The following is a 20,914-nucleotide window of genomic DNA, read 5'->3' on the forward strand; positions in this document are numbered from 1 at the left end:
TTAGGCACTACAATTATTAACTGGAAATATATAAAAACTATAACTAAAACTGTAAAAAAAAAAGAAGAAAGAATTAAACCCAAATAGCAATATATATATTTTTTTAAATGACAAAAGCACAATGAAATCACTAAGAATTAAACTAAAAGTAACATGTAAACTAAAAATATAAAACAAAAGCAAAAACTAAAACTAAAATAAAACCTAAAATAACACTGGTTACTGATTATTATGAAGCAAATTTGCAGTTTTACAAGCACAAAAACATATGTAGAAATATACATTGATTATCCAATAATATTATGATTTCAGCTTATATCTGAATCTGCTAATTAACCAATTTATTGCACTGAAGAAAGAGAGATTTATTTTTCTTTAACTACCAGCACATTTAATCGGTTTATTTTTTATTAAAACTAAATTTAATTTGGTTATATACAAGTTCACAAATAGTCTGAGAAACTATTTACAATGCAACATTTTTTTAAATGTCTAGATTTGGTTGTTTTATGCTTGTCCTAGAAAATTAATTATTACTTAAAAACTATGAAATTGTAAACAAAGAGTGAAATAAACTTATCGACTTTTCAATGTGAAAATGATCTACGTTATATCGAATTACACACATATTGACAGTGCCATAGCTGTCATTTCCACCACATTCGACAATTTTGCACCAATAGTTTTTTCCCCCAATAGAAAAAACTGATTTGTAACGCTTTACAATAAGGTCTAATGCATTAACTAACACAAACTAACTATGAGCAATATATTTTTACAGCATTTATTAGCATTTAATGTTGGTTAATATAAATGTTTATGTTCATGTTAGTTTACAGTGCATTAACTAATGTTAACAGATAAGACTTTTGACCTTAAAAATGTTTTGGTAAATGTTGAGATCAACATTAACTAAGACTTGTAAATGCTGTATAGGTATTGTTCTTTATCATGATAACTAATGTTAACAAATGAAACCTTATTGTCAAGTGTTATACCGAATTATTTTCATCATTTACAATCAAGCTGTAATTTTGTGAAATAATGCAACAAGCCTGAAAAGTCTTCATAAATGCTAGCAATAAAGCTGTACGATTTGCATTAGCTAGTCATGTTTGAGGACATGCAGGACTATTTAAACTTTAAATAAAACAAACTAGTGAGAGTATATTTTAATATCAAGGTCAACAAGGTCACAAGTGCCCATTGTTGAAGAAATACACACTTGACTTAAGGTTGTTTCGAATTAATTTACCTTCCAGGCTCCAGGCCATTTTGTGCCACAATCTTCCCGTCCTGTCTGTTAATTTTGAAAAGACTCTTAGTTTGTGGTCTCTGACTGAAAGAGAGAACATCATTCTCGTCTCGGTCTGTGGCATAGATCTTCCCTATAATCCCGCCAGGAAACACATCTGCTGCCATGACAATGTTGATTTCCAGTGGGAAGGCCACAGGTTTGAAGAGGCTGTCTCCGATGACGCGCACAAACACAAAGGATGTGGAAGACAGACGAGGCTTCCCAGAGTCACGCACCTTGTTGACAAGGACAAAAACACATTGTACAATTCTAAAGCTTTAAACTAAAGAACTGTATTCAATTCCTTAGAAATGTCACTGCAGCTATATTATAATATTAACATGCCTAAGACTTTTGCACGGTACTGTACATGAGTGGTTCTTTATCTACAGACACTTTTATGTTAAAGGAGCTGTATGTAAGATTGTGGCCAAAACTGGTACTGCAATCACTTTCAAATTACTGTAGAGCGGTGTATCCCCTCCCCCTCCCCCTCCCCCTCCCCCCTGACTCGAGGTTGCCAGATAGGCTGCAGGATCCAGCAGGAACGTAGGCTGACACGTAGCTGTGGTAACTAGAGCAGAGCTGGCAACCCGGATGCTGAAACACTACTGACTTTGTGATTGGTAGATAGGTGGAGGGTGGTGCATCAGGCCAAAACACAACATGACAACATCAACATCAGTTGAGGGCTGCAACTATCACTTTTTAAATGACAATATCCTGGCCGGACTACTGTTGTCAGTGATATAAGTATTTGAAATGAACATGATTTCTTAATGTCTAGTGACATATCAGGGCCATTTTATGATTAATTGAAATACATTTCTTACATACAGCTCCTTTAAAAATCAAGGTAAATATCACTTGTGGGTCCGTGAACCTTCTGTTAATTTGATTTTCTACTTAGAAATAAAGAGAAATAAAGAGAAGTGAGAAACGGTTTGATTTTTGTTTTAAGAAACGTAAAAATTAAAGTTTTTCGTACTTTTAGTTCATGGGTAAAAAATGAGTTTATGCTTTAATATTTGTTTTGAATGTGTGGGCGGCCCTGAAACGGCACTTTAGTCTACTGTCCCTATTCTTCTATACTACATGGTATACGCAGTAACCGTGAGCTCAGATCATTTTCTATAGAAGATACATGGCAGGCGAGACAAGTTTGTTCACGAGAACTACTAGTGGCGCTTACAAGATAAAAAAATATATATATATATATATATATATATATATATATATATATATATATATATATATTTTCACGGCTGATGCATGTTACTGACAAATCAGAGTTGATTTAATTCATAACAATAAAACGCCATTTGGCTTTATGTGATCTAAAACAACATGGAGGAAAATGTTACTCATTTTTATTAATTTTATTCTCAAAAAGCCTATTTAAGAAAAACCCCAGATGCAACATTTCACTCGCTATTATAAGCAAAACATTTTTATTTAATAATAACATTATTTGTGTTTCATGGTAAAAACCAAACCCCACATAAAAATAACTAATATTATTTATAATAAAACTCTGCTTAAGTTTTCACCATAATAATTAGTCTACTGGAGTGTCTTAATGCCCAATTATAGGCTGGAATTATGGAATTACTTTGGAATTATGAACTGAAGCGAGATCATGTTAATGCCTTACTGTCGCTATTCCAGATAATTCAAGTCCTGCATCCATTCAGTCTTCCATGTAGGATATAGTTTGGGGAAAAACCCAACTAGTAAAATGTGTACAAGTTTAATTTAAAAATAGCACTTTAACTAATGGGAGTGTGAATTAAAGGTTGTCCTCACGGAGGAGGAATGGTATCAAACAGTGGAGAGAATTTAATTGGAAGTGTTTTATGAGGTTTTTCATCACTCCTTATTTGAAGAGTAAACAACTTGGGATACCTCAGGACTGTTGGAGGGACTGTGGTAGTAGGGACCCAAACCACGCCCACATCTTCTGGACATGTCCTAAAATTCAACCATTTTGGACTATCGTTAACAATACATTACAGAAGGTGTTGGGATAAAATTTCCCAAAGGAATGTAAAGTTATGTTTCTCGGAAACATCACAGAAAGTGTGCGGAAGGAGGACCTTTATTTATCCAAGATTTTATTATCTGCGGCCCGAAAGGCTATTACTAGACTTTGGCTCAAATCGAACATCCCAGATCAACGGCAATGGACAAGTTTAATTCAAAGCATTTTTATAATGGAAAAATTAACCTACACTATAAGGTTAAGAGAATCTTCATTTAAGGAAAAATGGAGAAAATGGACCCATTTTCTGGCCCTAGAGTCTGCATAACTGTTCTTCCCAATACAACTGTACACTGAGTGTTAATTTTGTGAGATTCTACTGATTGGGTTTCTGGTAAACTTGTGCAAAAGATGGTAGAAGTATTGTATATGTAAGGTTTATTGATCAGTGATTTCGATGATCACAGTTTTACTTATTTTTGTATCAATTGTACTAAATGCCTCCTCCTTAGCTTCCTTTGATTTTGTTCAATGTACAGTATGTTACCTTTTTTGTTGTTGTTGTCATAAAACTCCAATAAAAATGAAAGTATATATAAAAAAATAGCACTTTAACTAATGTAAGTAACTCATCAGAAATGATCTCCTCTGCTGAATCAAGTCACATTCTTCCTCTAAGGTAGACTAAATTCAAGGCTTATTCCTTACGGTAAATTATTCCAAAAACAATGAAAAGTAGCCTATTTAGTAACCTGATGAAGCTAGGTGCTTTGTTTTATCGAGGTGATTATGGATGATTATCATATAATAGCTTGCACTTCGTGTGTGATAATGAGCTCAGACAAGATCGACTGTACATGTCAGATGTTTTGCTGTTTGTTCACAGTTTGCCCACTTTGTTTTTCATTTTGTTGTTATTTTGAGTGTATACAAATAGAAGTAGACAGTTTTGAATGATGTCTTACTCTTATCTATATGACTAAAAATGAAGAGTATTTTAAGTTATTTCCGCTGTTATCAAGAAACAATGCAAGGAATCGCACCAGTGCTCCGCTGACCAGAGAAGTGTGTTGTTATGCTGTAAACAAGATGTATATTGGCAAGAAATATAAGCAACAGTCAAACAGTATGAAGAAACATTATTGTAACTAATTTGCAGAGCAGTAGCTACATTAGATCTTTATTCTGCATGATGGGGCAGACAGTAGGCTATATAGAAGACAGGGTGAGTTGAAAAGGGGTGTCTCAGGACCACCCATGCATGCAAAACAAATATTAAAGCATAATCTCACATTTTTTTTACCCATGAATAAAATCTAGCTTCATTTTAATTTTTCCATTTCTTAAACAAAAGGAAAAATAAAAAAAATCAAACCATTTCTCGTTTCTCTTTATTTCTTTTTAAGTAGAAAATCGAATTACCAGAAGGCACACAGACCCTTGTGAAGAAAATATTGTTATTGTGTGTCATTCCTAATCAAATTATAATTGGGTCAAATAATATAAAAAGTGGTATTTTTTGTTAAATTATTTATAATTCATTATTTAGAATATATAAAATGAGTTATGGAATTAACCTTAGAAAAGTCATTCCAGAAAAGTGCTCATAGTTGAAGAAACACCCACATGTGATTTCAGTCATTCTGAACTCACTTTTAAAGTCGCAATGAAATTAAAAATGGACAAATCTTATTTATTTATTTTTATGGAATATTAAAGTACTTATTATAAATGATTTATCTGTGCACATCTTTTTTTTTAAATTCATGTGCCCTCATAATCTTTAATCAAAATAACTTCCCCTCCCTCGTGCAGCGACATCTCTTCTCTGATGATGTTTACTGCCGTGAGGGCGGGACAACCTGTCACTCACATGACATCACAGCAATAGCAAACCACAACCATCCAATCAATTCAAGAACAAATTCAAGTCCCACTCAAAAACATTTCTTGCTCGAGAAGCCGTTTCACTCGGTTATACATCACAATAGGGAACCATCTATCCCAACTTCTGTTTCATGTTGACTTTAACAGACATTTTACTTTTTTGAGCTGTTTTCTGGAGTTGTACTAACCTGTAGCTCAAGCGTATACTCCCGCGTTGCATCTGGACCAAACTCTCGACTTGTCCGTAATTCTCCATTCTGGTCCAAACTGAAGGCATTGCCCTCATTTCCAGACACGATGCGAAACTCAAAAGGTGCCCCATTTCTAGAGGAGTCCTTGTCAGAAACTGACAGTGTGAGGATGGTAGTTCCTGCAGGCTTGTTCAACTTGAATAAAAAAAATAAAAAAAACCAGAAATAAGGTCTCAATTCAAAAAATTCCTGAAGAGAATGTGAGAGGTGCTTGACCAGTCTTCAATGCTAGTGTGCTGTGGGTAATTGGTACGACTAGGGGATTTCTTAGATACTTTATCATCCTGGAGGTAGATCATAAGACATAGCTCTCCTCAACAAGCCGTACAAATCATTTCCATGGGGAGATGAGTTTTGTGCCGAAATGTTATACTTTATCTCATTTTTTTCTGCCTTCTAACATAAATATTTATGTATTTGCTCTGAAATGGCTTGAAAGGCTGATTTTTGTTGTTAGAGGACCCTTCATTTCAACCAAGTAAATGCTAAATGTTAAGAGCATTATATAAAATACAGCAAAAAAAAAAAAAAATTCTTATAAACAATAAAAGCAAAGAAGAATTTTTTATATTTTCCATATATATTAAGCAATATTACAGAACAATATTAGACATAATAATCATAAACTGCAACATTGACCAACATGCACTACCAATCAAAAGCTTGGGGTCAGTAAGTTTTTTTTAAGAAATTAATACTTTTATTCAGCAAGGCCACATTATTGATCAAAAGTGACAGTAAAGACAAACTGTGTTCTTTGTACCTTTCTATTCATCAAAGAATCCTGCAAATCTTGTAATGTTTCCACAAAAAATATTAAGCATCACAATTTTTTTTAACACTGATAATAACCAATCAGCATATTAGAATGATTTCTGAAGGATATTGTACACACTGAAGACTGCAGTAATGGCTTCTGAAAATTCAGTTTTGCCATCACAAGAATAAATGACATTTTAAAATATATTAAAATAGAAAATTGTTATTTTAAATTGTTATAATATTTCATAATATTACAGTTCTTACTGTATTACTGATCAAATAAATCCAGCCTTGGTGAGAATAAGACACTTCTTTCAAAAGAATGAAAGCATCTATTTTATGTATGCGACAATGTCTATTGCTGCAAATAAAAGAGTTAGACTGTGGCTCACACCTGAATCACAGCTGAAGCATTAGCGGGAGAGAAGATCGGCGGGTTGTCGTTCACATCAGCAATCTCGATATTGACATTCACAGTGGTTGACTTGGCAGGTGACCCGCTGTCAAATGCTTGCACAGACAATGAGTAGCTTGAGACCTTGTACAAGTGAGACAGGAGGATAAATGTCAGGCAAAAACAGTTTAGAATGACTCAACTCTTATTAAATGTCTTTTTTAGAAGAACAAGACTGTCCGCTCACCCACAGTCACACAAAAGCCTCAGTTTCAATCCTACATTTGCCTAATTAAAGACTTTACGGCTGATTTAAACATAATTGGCCGAAATCATGCAATGTCTCAGGAGAGTGTCTCGAAGAGATGTCAAGATTCATTAGTCAAAGTACCCAAGCTCATTCCAAGGACTAACCGTCTCTCTGTCCAGTGCCTTGTTAACTTTCAGAAGCCCAGTGACAGGGTCGATCCAAAACTGGTTGTCACGGTCCCCTTTCAGAATGGAATAAGTTATTCGCCCATTGATCTGACTGTCCAGGTCCTCTGCAAACAGCTGCACATAACAAATAAGATAAAAAGCCAAAAATCCCTGAATTTATATGGATCATGAAGCAAATTACACCCTCTTACGATAAATTATATTACAGCTCAAGTACACAGTACAAATGAATAACTAGCGTAATTCATTAAGGGGATTTATGCGAGCAATAAGCTTGATTATATGCTAGCTGTGAAATTGAAATTATGTCTGTGGCTAATTAAATGCCAATGAAGTGGCTCGGCTAATGAGAGAACTTTACCCTTGTGACGGTCTCTCCGATGGCTACGTCCTCGCTGATCAGAACATTGTAAATGTCCTCGCTGAATGAAGGCGAGTTGTCATTGACGTCCAGTAGCTCTATGGTCACTATGGTCCTGGCCGTCAAGGGAGGCGATCCGCCATCAAAGGCCTCGACATTTAGGAAAAAGTCCTTGCAGAGCTCATAGTCAAGATCGTCCACCACAGAAATAATGCCTGCAATCATACGAGATATGAGTCAGAGCAAAGCCAATTAATTTATATGCATATGATAGATGCCACATTTACATATCTTTCAATACAAAGGCTCCTTTGGATGCAAGAAAAGCAAGAACGTTTAGCTCACACACAATAGCCAAAAGAAAGCACTGTACTTCCTTGCGCCTTTAAGAGCTTAATTCTCTTAAAGTACAGGTTTAAACTAAAGCACATTATTCTTTTGTCAAAACTGAATGAATGGAAAGTGATATAACTATAAAAAGTTGTTATATTTCAGGGTTTCCACTGACTGCCTACATATTTTTAAGAGACAAAGAGCGATCTCAGTAACTGTTCCCATGTTTTCTGCATCTTAAGCACGATTATTAGAATTTTGTGGAGCATTCATAACTAATTTTCCCAATCGCTGCACTTATATTGTGCTGTTTTAACAGACACAATTTGTCAAATCATAATGTCCTGTCTAGAGTCAATAGACTCTCTTACATTTCTCTCAATGATTCATGAAGAAAGGAAATATAAATGACCTGACAATAAGCCTTTGTCTGTGTTAGTTACAAGTAAGTTCTTGAAAGAAATTGAACTAAAAACTGCAAAACAATTTCAAACCAGAAATAATTGTTTTATGTGCAGAAAACATCCGTCTCCCCGCCTTGCCTGTTGATTCATCGATGGAAAACTTTCCCAGCTCATTTCCAGACAAGAATCTAAAGTAGATTTCTGCATTCACTCCAATATCACCACTCGTGGCAAAGACGCGCAGCACTTCTGTTCCTACAGTAACATCTTCAGGCACTGTGGCCGCGTAATCTTGCTTTTGAAACACAGGTGGGTTGTCATTCACGTCCAGAACCATGATGGTGAGGTCCACCTGAGTGGAAAGCGAGTCATCGGCCCCTGCTCGGTCAGTAGCCTTGATCCTGATCGAATACAAGTCTTGCCTCTCTCTGTCCAGAGACTTTTCCAGGATCACCACACCAGAGGATGGGTCAGTGGAGAACATACCATCAGCAGAGTCAACAAGTGTGTACACAATCTTCCTGTTCAGACCTGGGAGAAGGCATAAAAAAAAAAAAAAAAAAAACAGTTTCCCTCTAGAGATTAATGTTTTATGATCCAAAAAAGGATCATTCGCTAAATATAAGGGCTTGCAATGTGATATGCTGTACCTCATCTAAAACAATTTTAAACACAATTTTGTTATTTGTTAATTATTGTGAGAGTTTTATGAGCTTATGTTTTCAGTTTTCAAAATCAAACCGTAGGACTATTTCAAATAAAATGGTGAAGGCAAAAGAGGGTTGAAACGGTTTGGAAAAAAGAGATGGTGACCAGTCACAAGACCACTTATATATTCATATAAAGTTGAACCTAAATGTTACACGTGTGAAATACACACCTTCATCTGGATCATTAGCCTGAAGGCGTGTGATCAAGGCCTTGGGCGACGCGCTCTCATATACACTCGCCATGAACCGTGTGAAGGCAAATGATGGTGCATTATCATTAACGTCCAGAATGGTCAGAGAAATTTCAGAGCGACAGAACAGCCCTCCTCCATCTGTAGCCTGCGCTACCAATTTATAACCCGCAGTTCTCTCCCGGTCCAACAGAGAGGCCGTCTTCAGTTCACCTGGCACAAAAAGAGAGAGACATAAGAAAAGCCTCACAGGATGGATCTCAGAACCATGGGCCAGAGTTGCATTAAGTAAAAACTTCAGTGAGATGAATAAAAGATACTGTAAATGATGGATGGCGGTGCTAAATATTTTTGTGTCTCATAAATGTTTCATTCAATCAAGCCTAAGGACGTCAATGAAGTAATCAATAAATCAATGCTGTCTATCTAAAGATGCTTTAAACTTCCAAGCAATCTGGTATTGTAACCAATTACTTAAAATAATCTAAAGGCTGGAATGCAGTTCACAACTTTTAAAATCTGAACAGTTTTTTAAAACAATAAGCATCATACACTTGCTGAATTTGAAAATATTTACAGAAAACAAACGGGCAGAATTCACTCAATGACACAGGATCATACACTACCAGACTTCTCAAATCACTTTGAACACAAAATCATGCATAAACATGCACATTGTTGCTAAGAGACAAATGACAAATGTCAAACATGTTTGATATCATCAGACTGGAAGGAATCAGTCTGAGGCAAAAAAAAAAGAAAAAGAAGAAGACTTTTTGTGAAACCTGTCAACTCCGACTGCACAAAATCTGCAGACATGCTCTGACTTTATGCAACTAGTGTTGACTCCTCCAGTGCAAAAATCATGTAGTGTATTCAAGCCTTAAGACACTGAAAAAAGTGTAGAGAGTGTAAAAGCAAGTGTGAAAGAAGTTTGTACAGAAATACCAGTATTTGCATCCATGTAAAAATCTTCAACTCCAATGCCAAACAGAGAGTACTGAACTTCTGCATTGACACCAGTGTCCAAGTCTGTTGCACCAATTGTCAGAATAACAGTATTAATAGCCACATCTTCTGGAAACGAGGCCTCATATTGAGTCTAAAAAAATAATGATGAAAAACTATTAAAACTGTGTATTGAATTCTTAATACAAAATACATTTGTGTAAAAAGACTTCATTTACATCAGTATGCAAGCATTAAACATGGCAGTTGTTAACTTGGGCTGTATGAGATGACAAATGCCAGCCTAAATCAATTGCTCAGACCTGATTGCAGATGGGGCTGTTGTCATTGGCATCCATGACAGTGACCTCTACGCCTATGCGGGTTACAAACAGGCCGTCACTGGCTGTGATATTGAGCAGGTATTGATCCTGCTCCTCTCTGTCCAAAGGCCGTTTCACAAAGACCTTCCACTCCCCCTGAACAGGAGCCAGCCCAAACACCCCCTTGGGGTTTCCTCCTGAGTCAAAAAGAATGGCCACAGAATTGAGATAAATGAGCAAGGAAGATTTGTAAAACTCTCTGACAGAAACCAAACTATCATGTATTTAATTTCCATAAACACATAACAATGTTTATATGCTGTAAGATATTATTGTTCTTTAATTGAAATAAAACAAACATAATATTTCAAACTATACTGAACACATCAAATAAAAATTTGTGCTTACACCCATCAAAATAAGTCTAAGAGCATGCTAAGTGAACCGAAACACTTAGGGACACTTTTGGAGAGGGTATATAAAGTATCCCAAGTTATTGAAAACAATAAACTGAGCTTAAATCTAACAATCTGTTCACATCCCCAGATGGTCTTTAAACAAAGTAATGTGACACATAAAGCAGATGGCTCTTTACTCATATAGCTTTTGCACACTTAGTTCATTAAATTAAACCCTTTCAATGTGATTATCTTTCCCGGAGAGCCTCCGAGAGCCATAAATCATCCTCCAGTGGCCTACTTTAATACGCACCTGTGATATGGAAGCTGACAAGCCGATTCTGATCAGAGCTATCCCCATCACGAGTGCTCAGCACTGAAACCACCTCCCCCAGTGGGTCACTCTCTCGCACAGCACCTCTGTAGTACTCCCTCTCGAAGGTAGGGGGGTTGTCATTGACGTCTGCTATTGCAACAGTCACTACAGCTGTTGAGGATAGTGAGACACCTTCACCTAGATCAGATGCCACCACGTTGAAGGTGTAAGATGGGCACATCTCATGGTCCAGGTCACCGAGAGTAGTGATCCAACCAGTCTTGCTGTCAATAACAAACATAGCACCGGAGACAGATTTAGATCCACTTGCTTTGTCCTGGTCTTGGTTTATGGTCGGGCCAAGGCTGTAATTAACCTGTCCGTTAGAGCCCCAATCAGGGTCAAGTGCTCGTACCTGGATAACCCGTGTACCCCTAGGCATGCCCTCCATAACCATGGCCACATAAGAACTGGTTCCGAATAATGGTTTGTTGTCATTCACATCTAGCACCTTCACTTCTACATCTACTACAGACATAGATTCAACCAGCGCCTGCCTCATGGTGGCAGCAACTTTGAAACGGTAAATGTTGATGAGTTCATAGTCAAGGGGGCTAACAAGCCTTAGAAGTCCAGTTTCTCTCTCGACCAAAAATGTCCCACCCAGGTTACTCTCCCCAGTCTCTCCATTTACCACAGAAAATGAGGCAGTCTGACCAGGACTTAAGTACACTGATCCCAAGGCTGTTCCAACAGGTGTGTCCTCTGGGACTGTGTAAGAGTACTGGGGCTGGGTGAAGGAGGGCACATTTGCATCAGGTGGTAAGACATGAATAAATGCAGACACAAGGGAATGTTTGGCTGGGATCCCGCCATCAGTAGCTTTGACAAAAAAGGAGAGGACCGTTCCTCTGAGATGTGCCATGCTTCCCTTTGTGACCATCCAGCCACTGTCAGGCTCAATCTCCAGCACATCTACTAGAGGAAGCTTTGCCTCACTGTACAGCGAGTAGCTAACTCTGCCATTGTCGCCGGCATCTGGGTCCTGAGCCTGGATCTGAGTCACCAGCGATCCCATTGGCATGTTAGCCTTTATGCTAACTCTATACTCCATAGCCCTAAAAAGTGGAGCATTATCATTCTCGTCAGCAAGAATTACCCTAACGGTGCAGAAGGATGCTCTTCCCCCACCATCAAGTGCCATTACAGTTAGCACAATGTCTCGGTTCACTGGGTTCTCTCGGTCCAGTTTCTGAGCTGTCGTTATTAGACCATCAGCTCCAATGTAAAACTGAGTCTTTCCAAGGTCATTGATAAAAGAAAACATGATCTGACCAAAAATCCCTGAGTCCTCATCTGTGGCACGCACCTGAATGACTCTGGTACCTGCAGGGGCATTCTCGCGGACCTCTGCCAAGTAGAACCGTTGACTAAAGACAGGGCTGTAAAGGTTAGCCCCCATGACTTGAATGTTCACCTGTGCAGTGTTGGTGAACACCCCATCTGATACAGACACATTGAGGTTGTACGCTGTCCGCATCCCCTGTCTGCGTTGGCTGGACAAGGAAATGACACCTGTCTGGGAGTCTATTATGAAGCTCATTTTCTCATCTCCAGAGAGTATGCTGTACCTCAAACTCTCAGCATCTGAGCTGTCTGCATCAGAAGCCTGGACACATGTCACAATGTGCCCTCTGGGAGCCAGTTCGCTCATAAAAGCTTCATAAAGTGGTTGGCTGAAGGACGGTGGGTTGTCATTAACGTCACTCACCAAGACGGTGACAGTGACTTCACTGCTCTGGGATGGGGAACCATTGTCTGTTGCCCTAACGATAAAGCTAAAGCTTGGTGTAAGTTCATAGTCCAAAAGACGGCCCGTTAACACGAGTCCACGTGTGCTGTCAATGAGGAAGTAGTCTGTGCTGTTAAATCCATCAGAGAGGATCTGATAGTTAATCACATTGTTTTTGTCAGAGTCTTTGTCTGTTGCCAAGAGTTGTATCACGCTAGAACCGATCATTGAGTTTTCTGACACAGTGGTGGTGTATGAGGCATTGAGAAATGCAGGGGCATTGTCATTTACATCCACCACAACTATGTCCACATCTACTTCAGATCTGGCTCCAGTGAGAGTGTCCATAGACCTGACGGTTAGCCTGTAGTAGGGTGTGGTCTCATAGTCTAAAGGATATATGACATTAATCACACCACTGTCAAAGCCAATGTCAAATTGAAAGGAGGGATCCCCTTCCACAATAGTAAATATAATGTTTTGGCCCTCTGGACTGGTGGCATTTATGCATAAAACGGGAGTGGACACTGCAATGTCCTCTCTTACTGATATGCCATAAAAAGACTTGTCAAACACAGGCATGGCCTTGTTCACAACTGTAACTGGAAGCTCAACAACAGTGAACAAGGAGGGGTAGCCTGCATCACGTGCAAGGACGACAAGTGGATATTCAACATTGGACAAGTCTGCATCAAAGGCCCTTTTAAGAGTAAGTTCCCCAGTGAGCTTGTTCACTTCAAATTGTGGATGGTCCTCCTTAAGCTCATAATACACAGCTCCATTTATCCCTTTGTCCAAATCTGTCGCGGACACCTGGAAAATGGGTGAGCCAGGTTCTGCATCAACCTGCACAGCAGCATAATATGGAAGGCCTTGAAACTCAGGAGCATTGTCGTTAACATCCTCAACTTCTACTCTGACGGTTACTCTAGCAACTCGCAGCTGGTCGTATTCTCTACTCACTTCTACTACCAGCTCATACAGTTCCTGTTGTTCTCGATCAAAAAGGACTCCTGTGGTTTGAATAACCCCTGATGTGGGACGAATTGTAAAGCGTGTCCCTGAATTCAAAAGAGTGTACTTTAGTGGTTCATTTAAGCGGTTTCCTACAGCATTTATAATGCTCACGGTGGTAATGTTCAAACTATTCTCCAGTACAGAGGAGGAGTAAGAGGTTTGACTGAAAAGGAGACCACTGTCCATAGCCTCCCTGACCACCACAGTCACAAGTGCTGTGCAAAAGTACCGCCCATCTGACACTTTGACATTGAAACGATAACGGTCTTTGGAGAGTTTTTTGTTTTTGACCGTGAGGACACCCGATGATGGATTTATTTCAAAGTGCTCCAAGTTGCTATCAGCCAAAGAATACATCAAATCAGTGGTCATGTCTGGATCAGTGGCTTCTACTCTCAGAACCTCAACCCCAGCATATGTTGGAAGAAGCAACACAGTGTCATAAGCTTCTTGTGAGAACTGAGGGGGAGAGTCATTGACGTTCGCAACTCTGATTAGGACCTTGGCTGGCTTCTCAGCTGTTATCTGAGGTCTACCACTGTCCCGCACATTAACAGAAAAATAAAAAGCACTGAATGTTTCATAGTCCAGCTGGGCTATAGTTCTGACTGAGCCTGTTCCCGAGTCCACAGTAAAGAACAATTTAGCTGTGTCCTCCACAATCTGGAAGATCAGGAGGGCATTGTGATTCTTGTCAGCATCTGTGGCTTCAATTACCAAGGGCTTTCCATCCTCACTCATCACCACACTATTGATAGGGGCTGCCTCACTGATGGTCCCTTTATATGTGAGCTCCTGGAAAACTGGAGGATTATCATTTTCATCAACAACCTGGATGCAGACAGTGACAGTGGAGGCAATCCCAGCCATGTTGACAACCTGAATGGCCAACATATATGAGGAGGTCGTCTCAAAGTCTAAATCCCTTTGAGTTGTGATGACACCTGTGTAACGATTTATTTTAAATCTCCTTTCTTCATTCCCTTGTTTAATGTCATAAATCAGTATGGATCGACTAATCGCACAGACCATTAAGACAAAAGTCCCGACAGCAACATTCTCCGTAATCTCAGCCTGGTATTCTTGTTGGGCAAACTTTGGACTGGAGAAATCAGACAGAGAGATGGCGATCCTAGCAGCAGTGGTGCTACTTAATGCCGGTGTACCTCCATCTGTAGCTCTCACAGTAAGGGTATAAAAACCCACAGATGTAAGGTCCAGCTCTCTGGCTACTGAAATTATGCCAGATAGTGGATCTATTCCAAATAAGCCACCAGTGTTGCCTGAGAAAGAAAAGAAAATGACACATGCCTGTCAGTTCATCATGAAAAGTGGCATTTCAGGTAAAGGATATATCAAAGATAAATCTTAAGATGCATGACATGTTAAAAGAAATGAGCTAATGCATCACACTCAGCGGCATAGACAATCAGTTACTCAAAACAGCTGAACAATGGAAATGTTATCAGGGAGCGTAATAAATTCAAGAGCAGAGAACATGGTGTTTACCTGCATCAATTGAGTAAACTATCTCCCCGTTTCTCCCTGAGTCTCTGTCTAGTGCGATCACCTGCAAAGCTGACGTTCCTGGTGGGGCCGACTCAAACACTGTACTGTCATACATAGTGCGAGTAAAAAAGGGTGGCTGGTCATTGGCATCCTCCAAAGTCACAATAATACGTGCCAGATCTCTGTAATAGGGAAATTCTTGATCTTTAACCTAAAAAAAGAAAAGGAAAAAAAGGAGGAAACACAGGGCGACAGAGCTGAGGAGAAAAACTAATAGTTTTTGCATGGAAAAGATTTGTGAAGAAACAAGCAAAATGAGAAAAAAAAGGAATAAAAAAGACAGAAAGGAACAGTTAAAAATGCAAACTGTCAAAATATAAAAGTTGGTATGCTGAGCTTTATTTCTGATAATTTAAAATACTTTAAAATACTGTACTAAAACCAGGAAACAAATAGAACATTTCTAATTTTGAACACAAAAAAAATATGTTATGAACATTTAAATATTTTCTGAATCATGCTGTATAACAAACATCAGGTTTTACACACACTTGTGGAGTCCATTCCACCATGTCAGCAAATTATTTAGCAATTAATGGTAATATAATTTAAGTATTATATTAAAGTATTATTTTAAAAAAAATATATATAATTCTTAGGAAAAATGCAAATAGTGAGGCATTTATACTAGTGATCTCAGACCTTTGGACCCCACTGTATGTCATAAGTGATTTTAAATCTAAAACATGTCATTTCACACATCAACTAATCTACCAATATATTGCAACCTCAGTTCAGTCGTATTATAGAAATCTTGTTTCTTACCATAATAGTAAGGATGTGTTGAGTGCAGACCTCATAGTCCAGTCGATCTGCTGTGTACATGACACCAGTACCAGGATTGATCCGAAACATCCGCATGCTTGCCGGATCAACGCTGCCATGGATGGAGTAGCTCAACTTTGCCCGTTCATCCTTGTCCCTGGCCCGGACGCGCAAGACCTCAGTGTCGGCTGGTGTATCCTCAGACACCAAGACTTCATATGTACGCTCAGAGAAAATGGGAGTGTTGTCATTGCTGTCCAAAACCTTTATGTAAACCTGTAGATACAGGGGACAGAGTCATTTTTACCTTTTCACATAGAAATTCATCTAATTTAAACAGATCCCTATAAGTAATCTACACTGTTGCAATATGCACTGATGTCAAAACAGCTCAAGTAAAGCAATAAGCCCCGCAAAGCCGTGTTTTACAGTGAATTTAGAACAGCTAAGGGGCATTGTTAACTGTTCTAAATTGTAAAACACGGCTTCAAAGGGCTTATTGCTTTTATAAAACGGTATTTTATTCATAAAATAAACACCAGCAACAAAAAATATAACGTTATAACACATTTATTCCTCCGCCAAGCAATTTAGTTTGCAAAGAGGTTGCTAAGCAACACATACAGCAACAAAGAATCACAAACGGCAGTTGCGCAGTAATACTAATGTTATGCGGTCACAGGTGTATGTTTGTTGAGTAATTTACAACGGCTTCGAACGCGGCTCAACCAATCAGAATCAAGGACCGGGACTATCCGTTTTATAATAAGAAATAGAAAATGCACATGCTAGAATGACAATACGATGTGGGTTTCTGGGACACTGAAATACTCAGCAGCCCCTGGCATATCTGAAGACATATTCAGTGAAGATTATATAGATCTCTTTCACACAGCAAACTCACGTTGATAAAATTAGATAAAAGTTGGCACACTGCTTAACATCTTAGAGATGTTTCTCTCTTGGATATTTCAACCACAGCTACCAGGAATACTGTTTTTGCTAGTTTCTTGAGAAGTTAGCAGTCTTGATTCTGTTAGAAAAAGTTTCCAAGATGTGTATACAACTAAAAATATACCTGTGTAGTGGCTGTGTTGGTCCCATCTGTCACCTGTACCGTCATGTTGTATAGTGATTGTGTCTCTGCATCTAGAGGTCTGGCTATTACTATGGTCCCCATCCCTCTCTGAATATCAAATGGACCATCATAGTTTCCTATTACACCAAGAAATCACAGTTAGCATGACCTGAAAAATGAAAAGTGATAGAAAATGTTGGATGTTTATTTATCCAACGAAGAGGTAAAGGTTTAGCAGAAAAGGATCAAAGGTGAACACTCTACCAGTCAAACTGTCATGCAGTTTTGCTCTTCTGTGAAAAATAAATTTTTTATGTTTCACAGCGATTCATCAAAGTTTCACAGCATTCGAAACATAAACCGCTTTATGTTGGGATCTTTCCCATCAGCCTCGGGTCTCTTATCTTCGACTCCCACAAACATCTGTCTCAGGTACAAGCCTCTTCCCGGCAGATTCTCAAATCATTAATTCAGGTCCATTCTGACGGATAAGGGCAAACTTTCTGAGCATCTTTAGTATTCATTGCATGCATCTGTTCCAATTCCACTCAATTTCCAATGCACTTAAATGAGATCAGAAGACCAAAGTCTGGAAGGAATCTCAGCACTCAAAGTGTTTACAGGATTGAGAGCTTCACGTTTGTCCTGCGGCAAATGGAGTTTTTAAAGCGAGTATCTAAAAGTATCAGATAAACTAGCCAAACCTTCACGCTCAGGAAAATAACTACAAAATACTGACAGTTAGCCTACCGCTGTCAGATGAACAGTTTCCACCACAGGAGCTCTGTGGGATATAAAACATCTCCCGTGACGTCCTTCCACCTTCTCAGAGACAGATCCAGATGAAGGGAAAGAAAACAGAAAATTGACATGGATGTCAAGAGCTCATATTAAGCTAAACAAATTCAAAAATGACTTTTTAAATGCTTATTCATTTGGGAGTTTTCCAACTAAATAACACAAGCAATGCCCCCATCGTGGTACTACATCTGCAATGCTCAGCAAAATCCTAAATACTGAGAGGGTTTAAATCAAAATGACCCTCTTTGCATAGTTTAGTTGACTAACTTTACCATACATACATCATCTGTTGTCCAACTATGAGCAGAAAATATAGGTGCAAATGATAAATATGTAGAAGAGTTGTAAGCAACGAGCAAATGGAGTAAATCATTGTCAGCATTGTTTACCATATAGGTCTACTCCTTTAAATTACATTTACATTTATTCATCAGCACGGTTTTATCCAAAGCAACTGAGGAATGCAACAACACAAGCGATTCATCCTAAGCAGACATTAACATCAGTAATATTACGGACATTAAAGTTTGCAACCCGACTTAATTTATGACTGGAACTGCTGCATTATTGATGCTCACCAATGATGTCGAACCATAAAGGAGTTGCTGTCTGCCAAACTGAGACCTCTCCAACTGATTCATACACTTTGGCGTTTTCCCCCACTGTGAAGTTGTAAACGGCTGCGGCAAATCGCAAGGCCAGTGGCGAAGGCACGGGCTTCCGAATCCATTCTACATGCAAACGGGTGGTCGACCACTTCTGAGGGGTCCCATTGTCAATGGCTTTTATCTGAGGAGGGCATAGAAAATATGAAGTAGAAAAGGCTGAAAACTTTATGCTACTAAATCTGCATATAAAAAAAACGTCACTTTTTTGTGAACTGAAATACCCATCTGTCTGGTACTTTACCGTGAGAATATCAAAGCCACCAGCCGTGACCATCTTCCTGGAAGACACCATGGCTGTCTTAGCATCGATAATGAACTTGCCATCATCATTTCCATCCACAATGCTGTATGTTAGATCTGCATTGGACCCTTCATCTCGATCATGGGCGAAGACTCTGTAGACAGGGTCACCGCGTTTGTTGCGGTCCCGCTCCAGAAGGATGATGCGGTACACCGACTCTTTGAATTCAGGCGCATTGTCATTCTCATCCTGAACATGCACTATCACCCAGACAGTGGACTGCCTAAAGGTCCCTCCTCCATCCATAACTGTAACCTAGATAAATACATACAGTATAAACAAATTATGATGAAAATGCACAGTTTGTGAAGATAAAGTTAGTTTTAACTTCAGTGCCAATTTTAACAAGTCAAGGTAGCTGCATGTACAGTTTTTGATGGGTACGTTCACTCATTGTCTCTTCATGCATTCATGAAACGTTTCTTGAGCATCAAATCAGCATATTAGAATGTTTCTGAAGGATCATGTGACACTGAAGACTATAATTATGCTGAAAATGTATTTGGAATCACAGGAATAAATTACATTTTTAAATATTTTAAAATAGAAAACGGTTATCTTAAAATGTAATAATATTTCACAATATTACTGTTATTTTTCATCAAATAATTGCTAAATAATTAATAAAGTTTATCAAATCAAAATCAAATCAAATTTTCTTTCAAAAACATTACAAGAATCTTACTGACCCCAAACTTTTTAACAGTAGTATATTATTGGTCCATTTTTCTCGGGTTAGTCTTTATTGCATCTGCAATGTACCTTTTCAACTTTGCACTACAAAATATTTTCCATTAACATTGCACATTTTAGAGTATTTTATTTCTATCCTGTAACTCGTCCCATAACTCCTCAAAAAAATGCACAAAAATGAAACCTCAAATTAAGCAATCAGACTTTTGATGTACAGACATTAAAACACCCTAGCAACCTCACAGCAATGTGCCAAAAACCATTCAAACATCTTAGCAACCCCATAGCAACTATACATTTCTCTGTGGTCAAGAGACATAAGAAGGCTATGCATAAAAAAAATAAAAAATAAACTCTACTCAAAATCTATTTTAAAATAAAATAGAAAAAAAAGATAAACTCAGGCGCATTCTTCAGAAAAGAACGCAATTGATCTCACTCTTCTACATGGAGCTCCACTGGATATTCCCAGAACTTATCAGAGACTGGACATAAAAAGAGCCAAGGGGCAAATTACACCACTGCAAACTCACAAGCAGCAGATCATGAAAGCCTCTATGGACTAAATCTTTAATGGGGACCCTCCGCAGTCAGCGCTAACACACTGGAGATGCTGATGCCAGGGCTGCTCTCTCAAAGCAGGCACCTTGAGGCGCTAGATGTAAGATATGAACTTTGAAACTAGAAGCCTTCTGCAGAGTGAATCATCATTTAGTGAACATAGAAATCAATGGCCCTCATTCCACTCTGTCCATGTAGAGCAGGGATCACGGAGAGCCACACCCATCCCATTGATCAGCGCTACTGTACTGCCCTCATTGACGGATCATTAATTTAAGGGCTGCTCAACAGACTGTATGAAAATGTGCACATCTGCACGTGTTTTGGAGTTAAATAAGAGTCCTTGGTCAGTATACGCTGGCTTTATCCTTTCTGTCACTCATAATGCAGGTGTAGGCTAGACGTTTGCTCTACTGCACCTTATTAAAAATCACATGGAAACATCATTGCCTTTACACCCTGGATGTGTAAACCCAGTCCTCACTCGATACTACAATTGCTTCCCCCTTATATTCAATGAATTCAATAGGTCACTGGTAGCAGCTCTCTATTTTGTTCAACAGACAAATGTGTTCCTAAAATAGATAAATAAACAAGTCAGTGTGTATCCTATATGATTATCAATAAAATACTTGAAGCTATTGAAAATTAATCATTTCAACTTTTATATTCTAA

General features: G+C 38.4%; 1 protein-coding gene across 1 annotated transcript in view; it reads right to left on the reverse strand.

Moving 5' to 3' along the window:
• Positions 1–20,914, reverse strand: part of fat3b (FAT atypical cadherin 3b) — a 64,269-nt gene that overhangs the window by 19,432 nt on the left and 23,923 nt on the right. The window contains exons 5-20 of the mRNA XM_084103685.1: positions 18,926–19,240; positions 18,595–18,805; positions 17,966–18,037; positions 17,216–17,352; positions 16,138–16,413; positions 15,313–15,523; positions 10,992–15,086; positions 10,281–10,477; positions 9,958–10,111; positions 8,989–9,222; positions 8,247–8,639; positions 7,372–7,586; positions 6,987–7,124; positions 6,573–6,716; positions 5,354–5,551; positions 1,256–1,533 (exon numbers count right to left, since the gene is read on the reverse strand). Coding sequence (XP_083959811.1) covers positions 1,256–1,533; positions 5,354–5,551; positions 6,573–6,716; positions 6,987–7,124; positions 7,372–7,586; positions 8,247–8,639; positions 8,989–9,222; positions 9,958–10,111; positions 10,281–10,477; positions 10,992–15,086; positions 15,313–15,523; positions 16,138–16,413; positions 17,216–17,352; positions 17,966–18,037; positions 18,595–18,805; positions 18,926–19,240 — 7,268 coding nt within the window. The remainder of the gene's footprint in view (positions 1–1,255; positions 1,534–5,353; positions 5,552–6,572; positions 6,717–6,986; positions 7,125–7,371; positions 7,587–8,246; positions 8,640–8,988; positions 9,223–9,957; positions 10,112–10,280; positions 10,478–10,991; positions 15,087–15,312; positions 15,524–16,137; positions 16,414–17,215; positions 17,353–17,965; positions 18,038–18,594; positions 18,806–18,925; positions 19,241–20,914) is intronic.

The sequence above is a fragment of the Abramis brama genome (genome assembly GCF_963993115.1).
Source record: "Abramis brama genome assembly, chromosome: 25".
Taxonomy (NCBI): Eukaryota; Metazoa; Chordata; class Actinopteri; order Cypriniformes; family Leuciscidae; genus Abramis; species Abramis brama.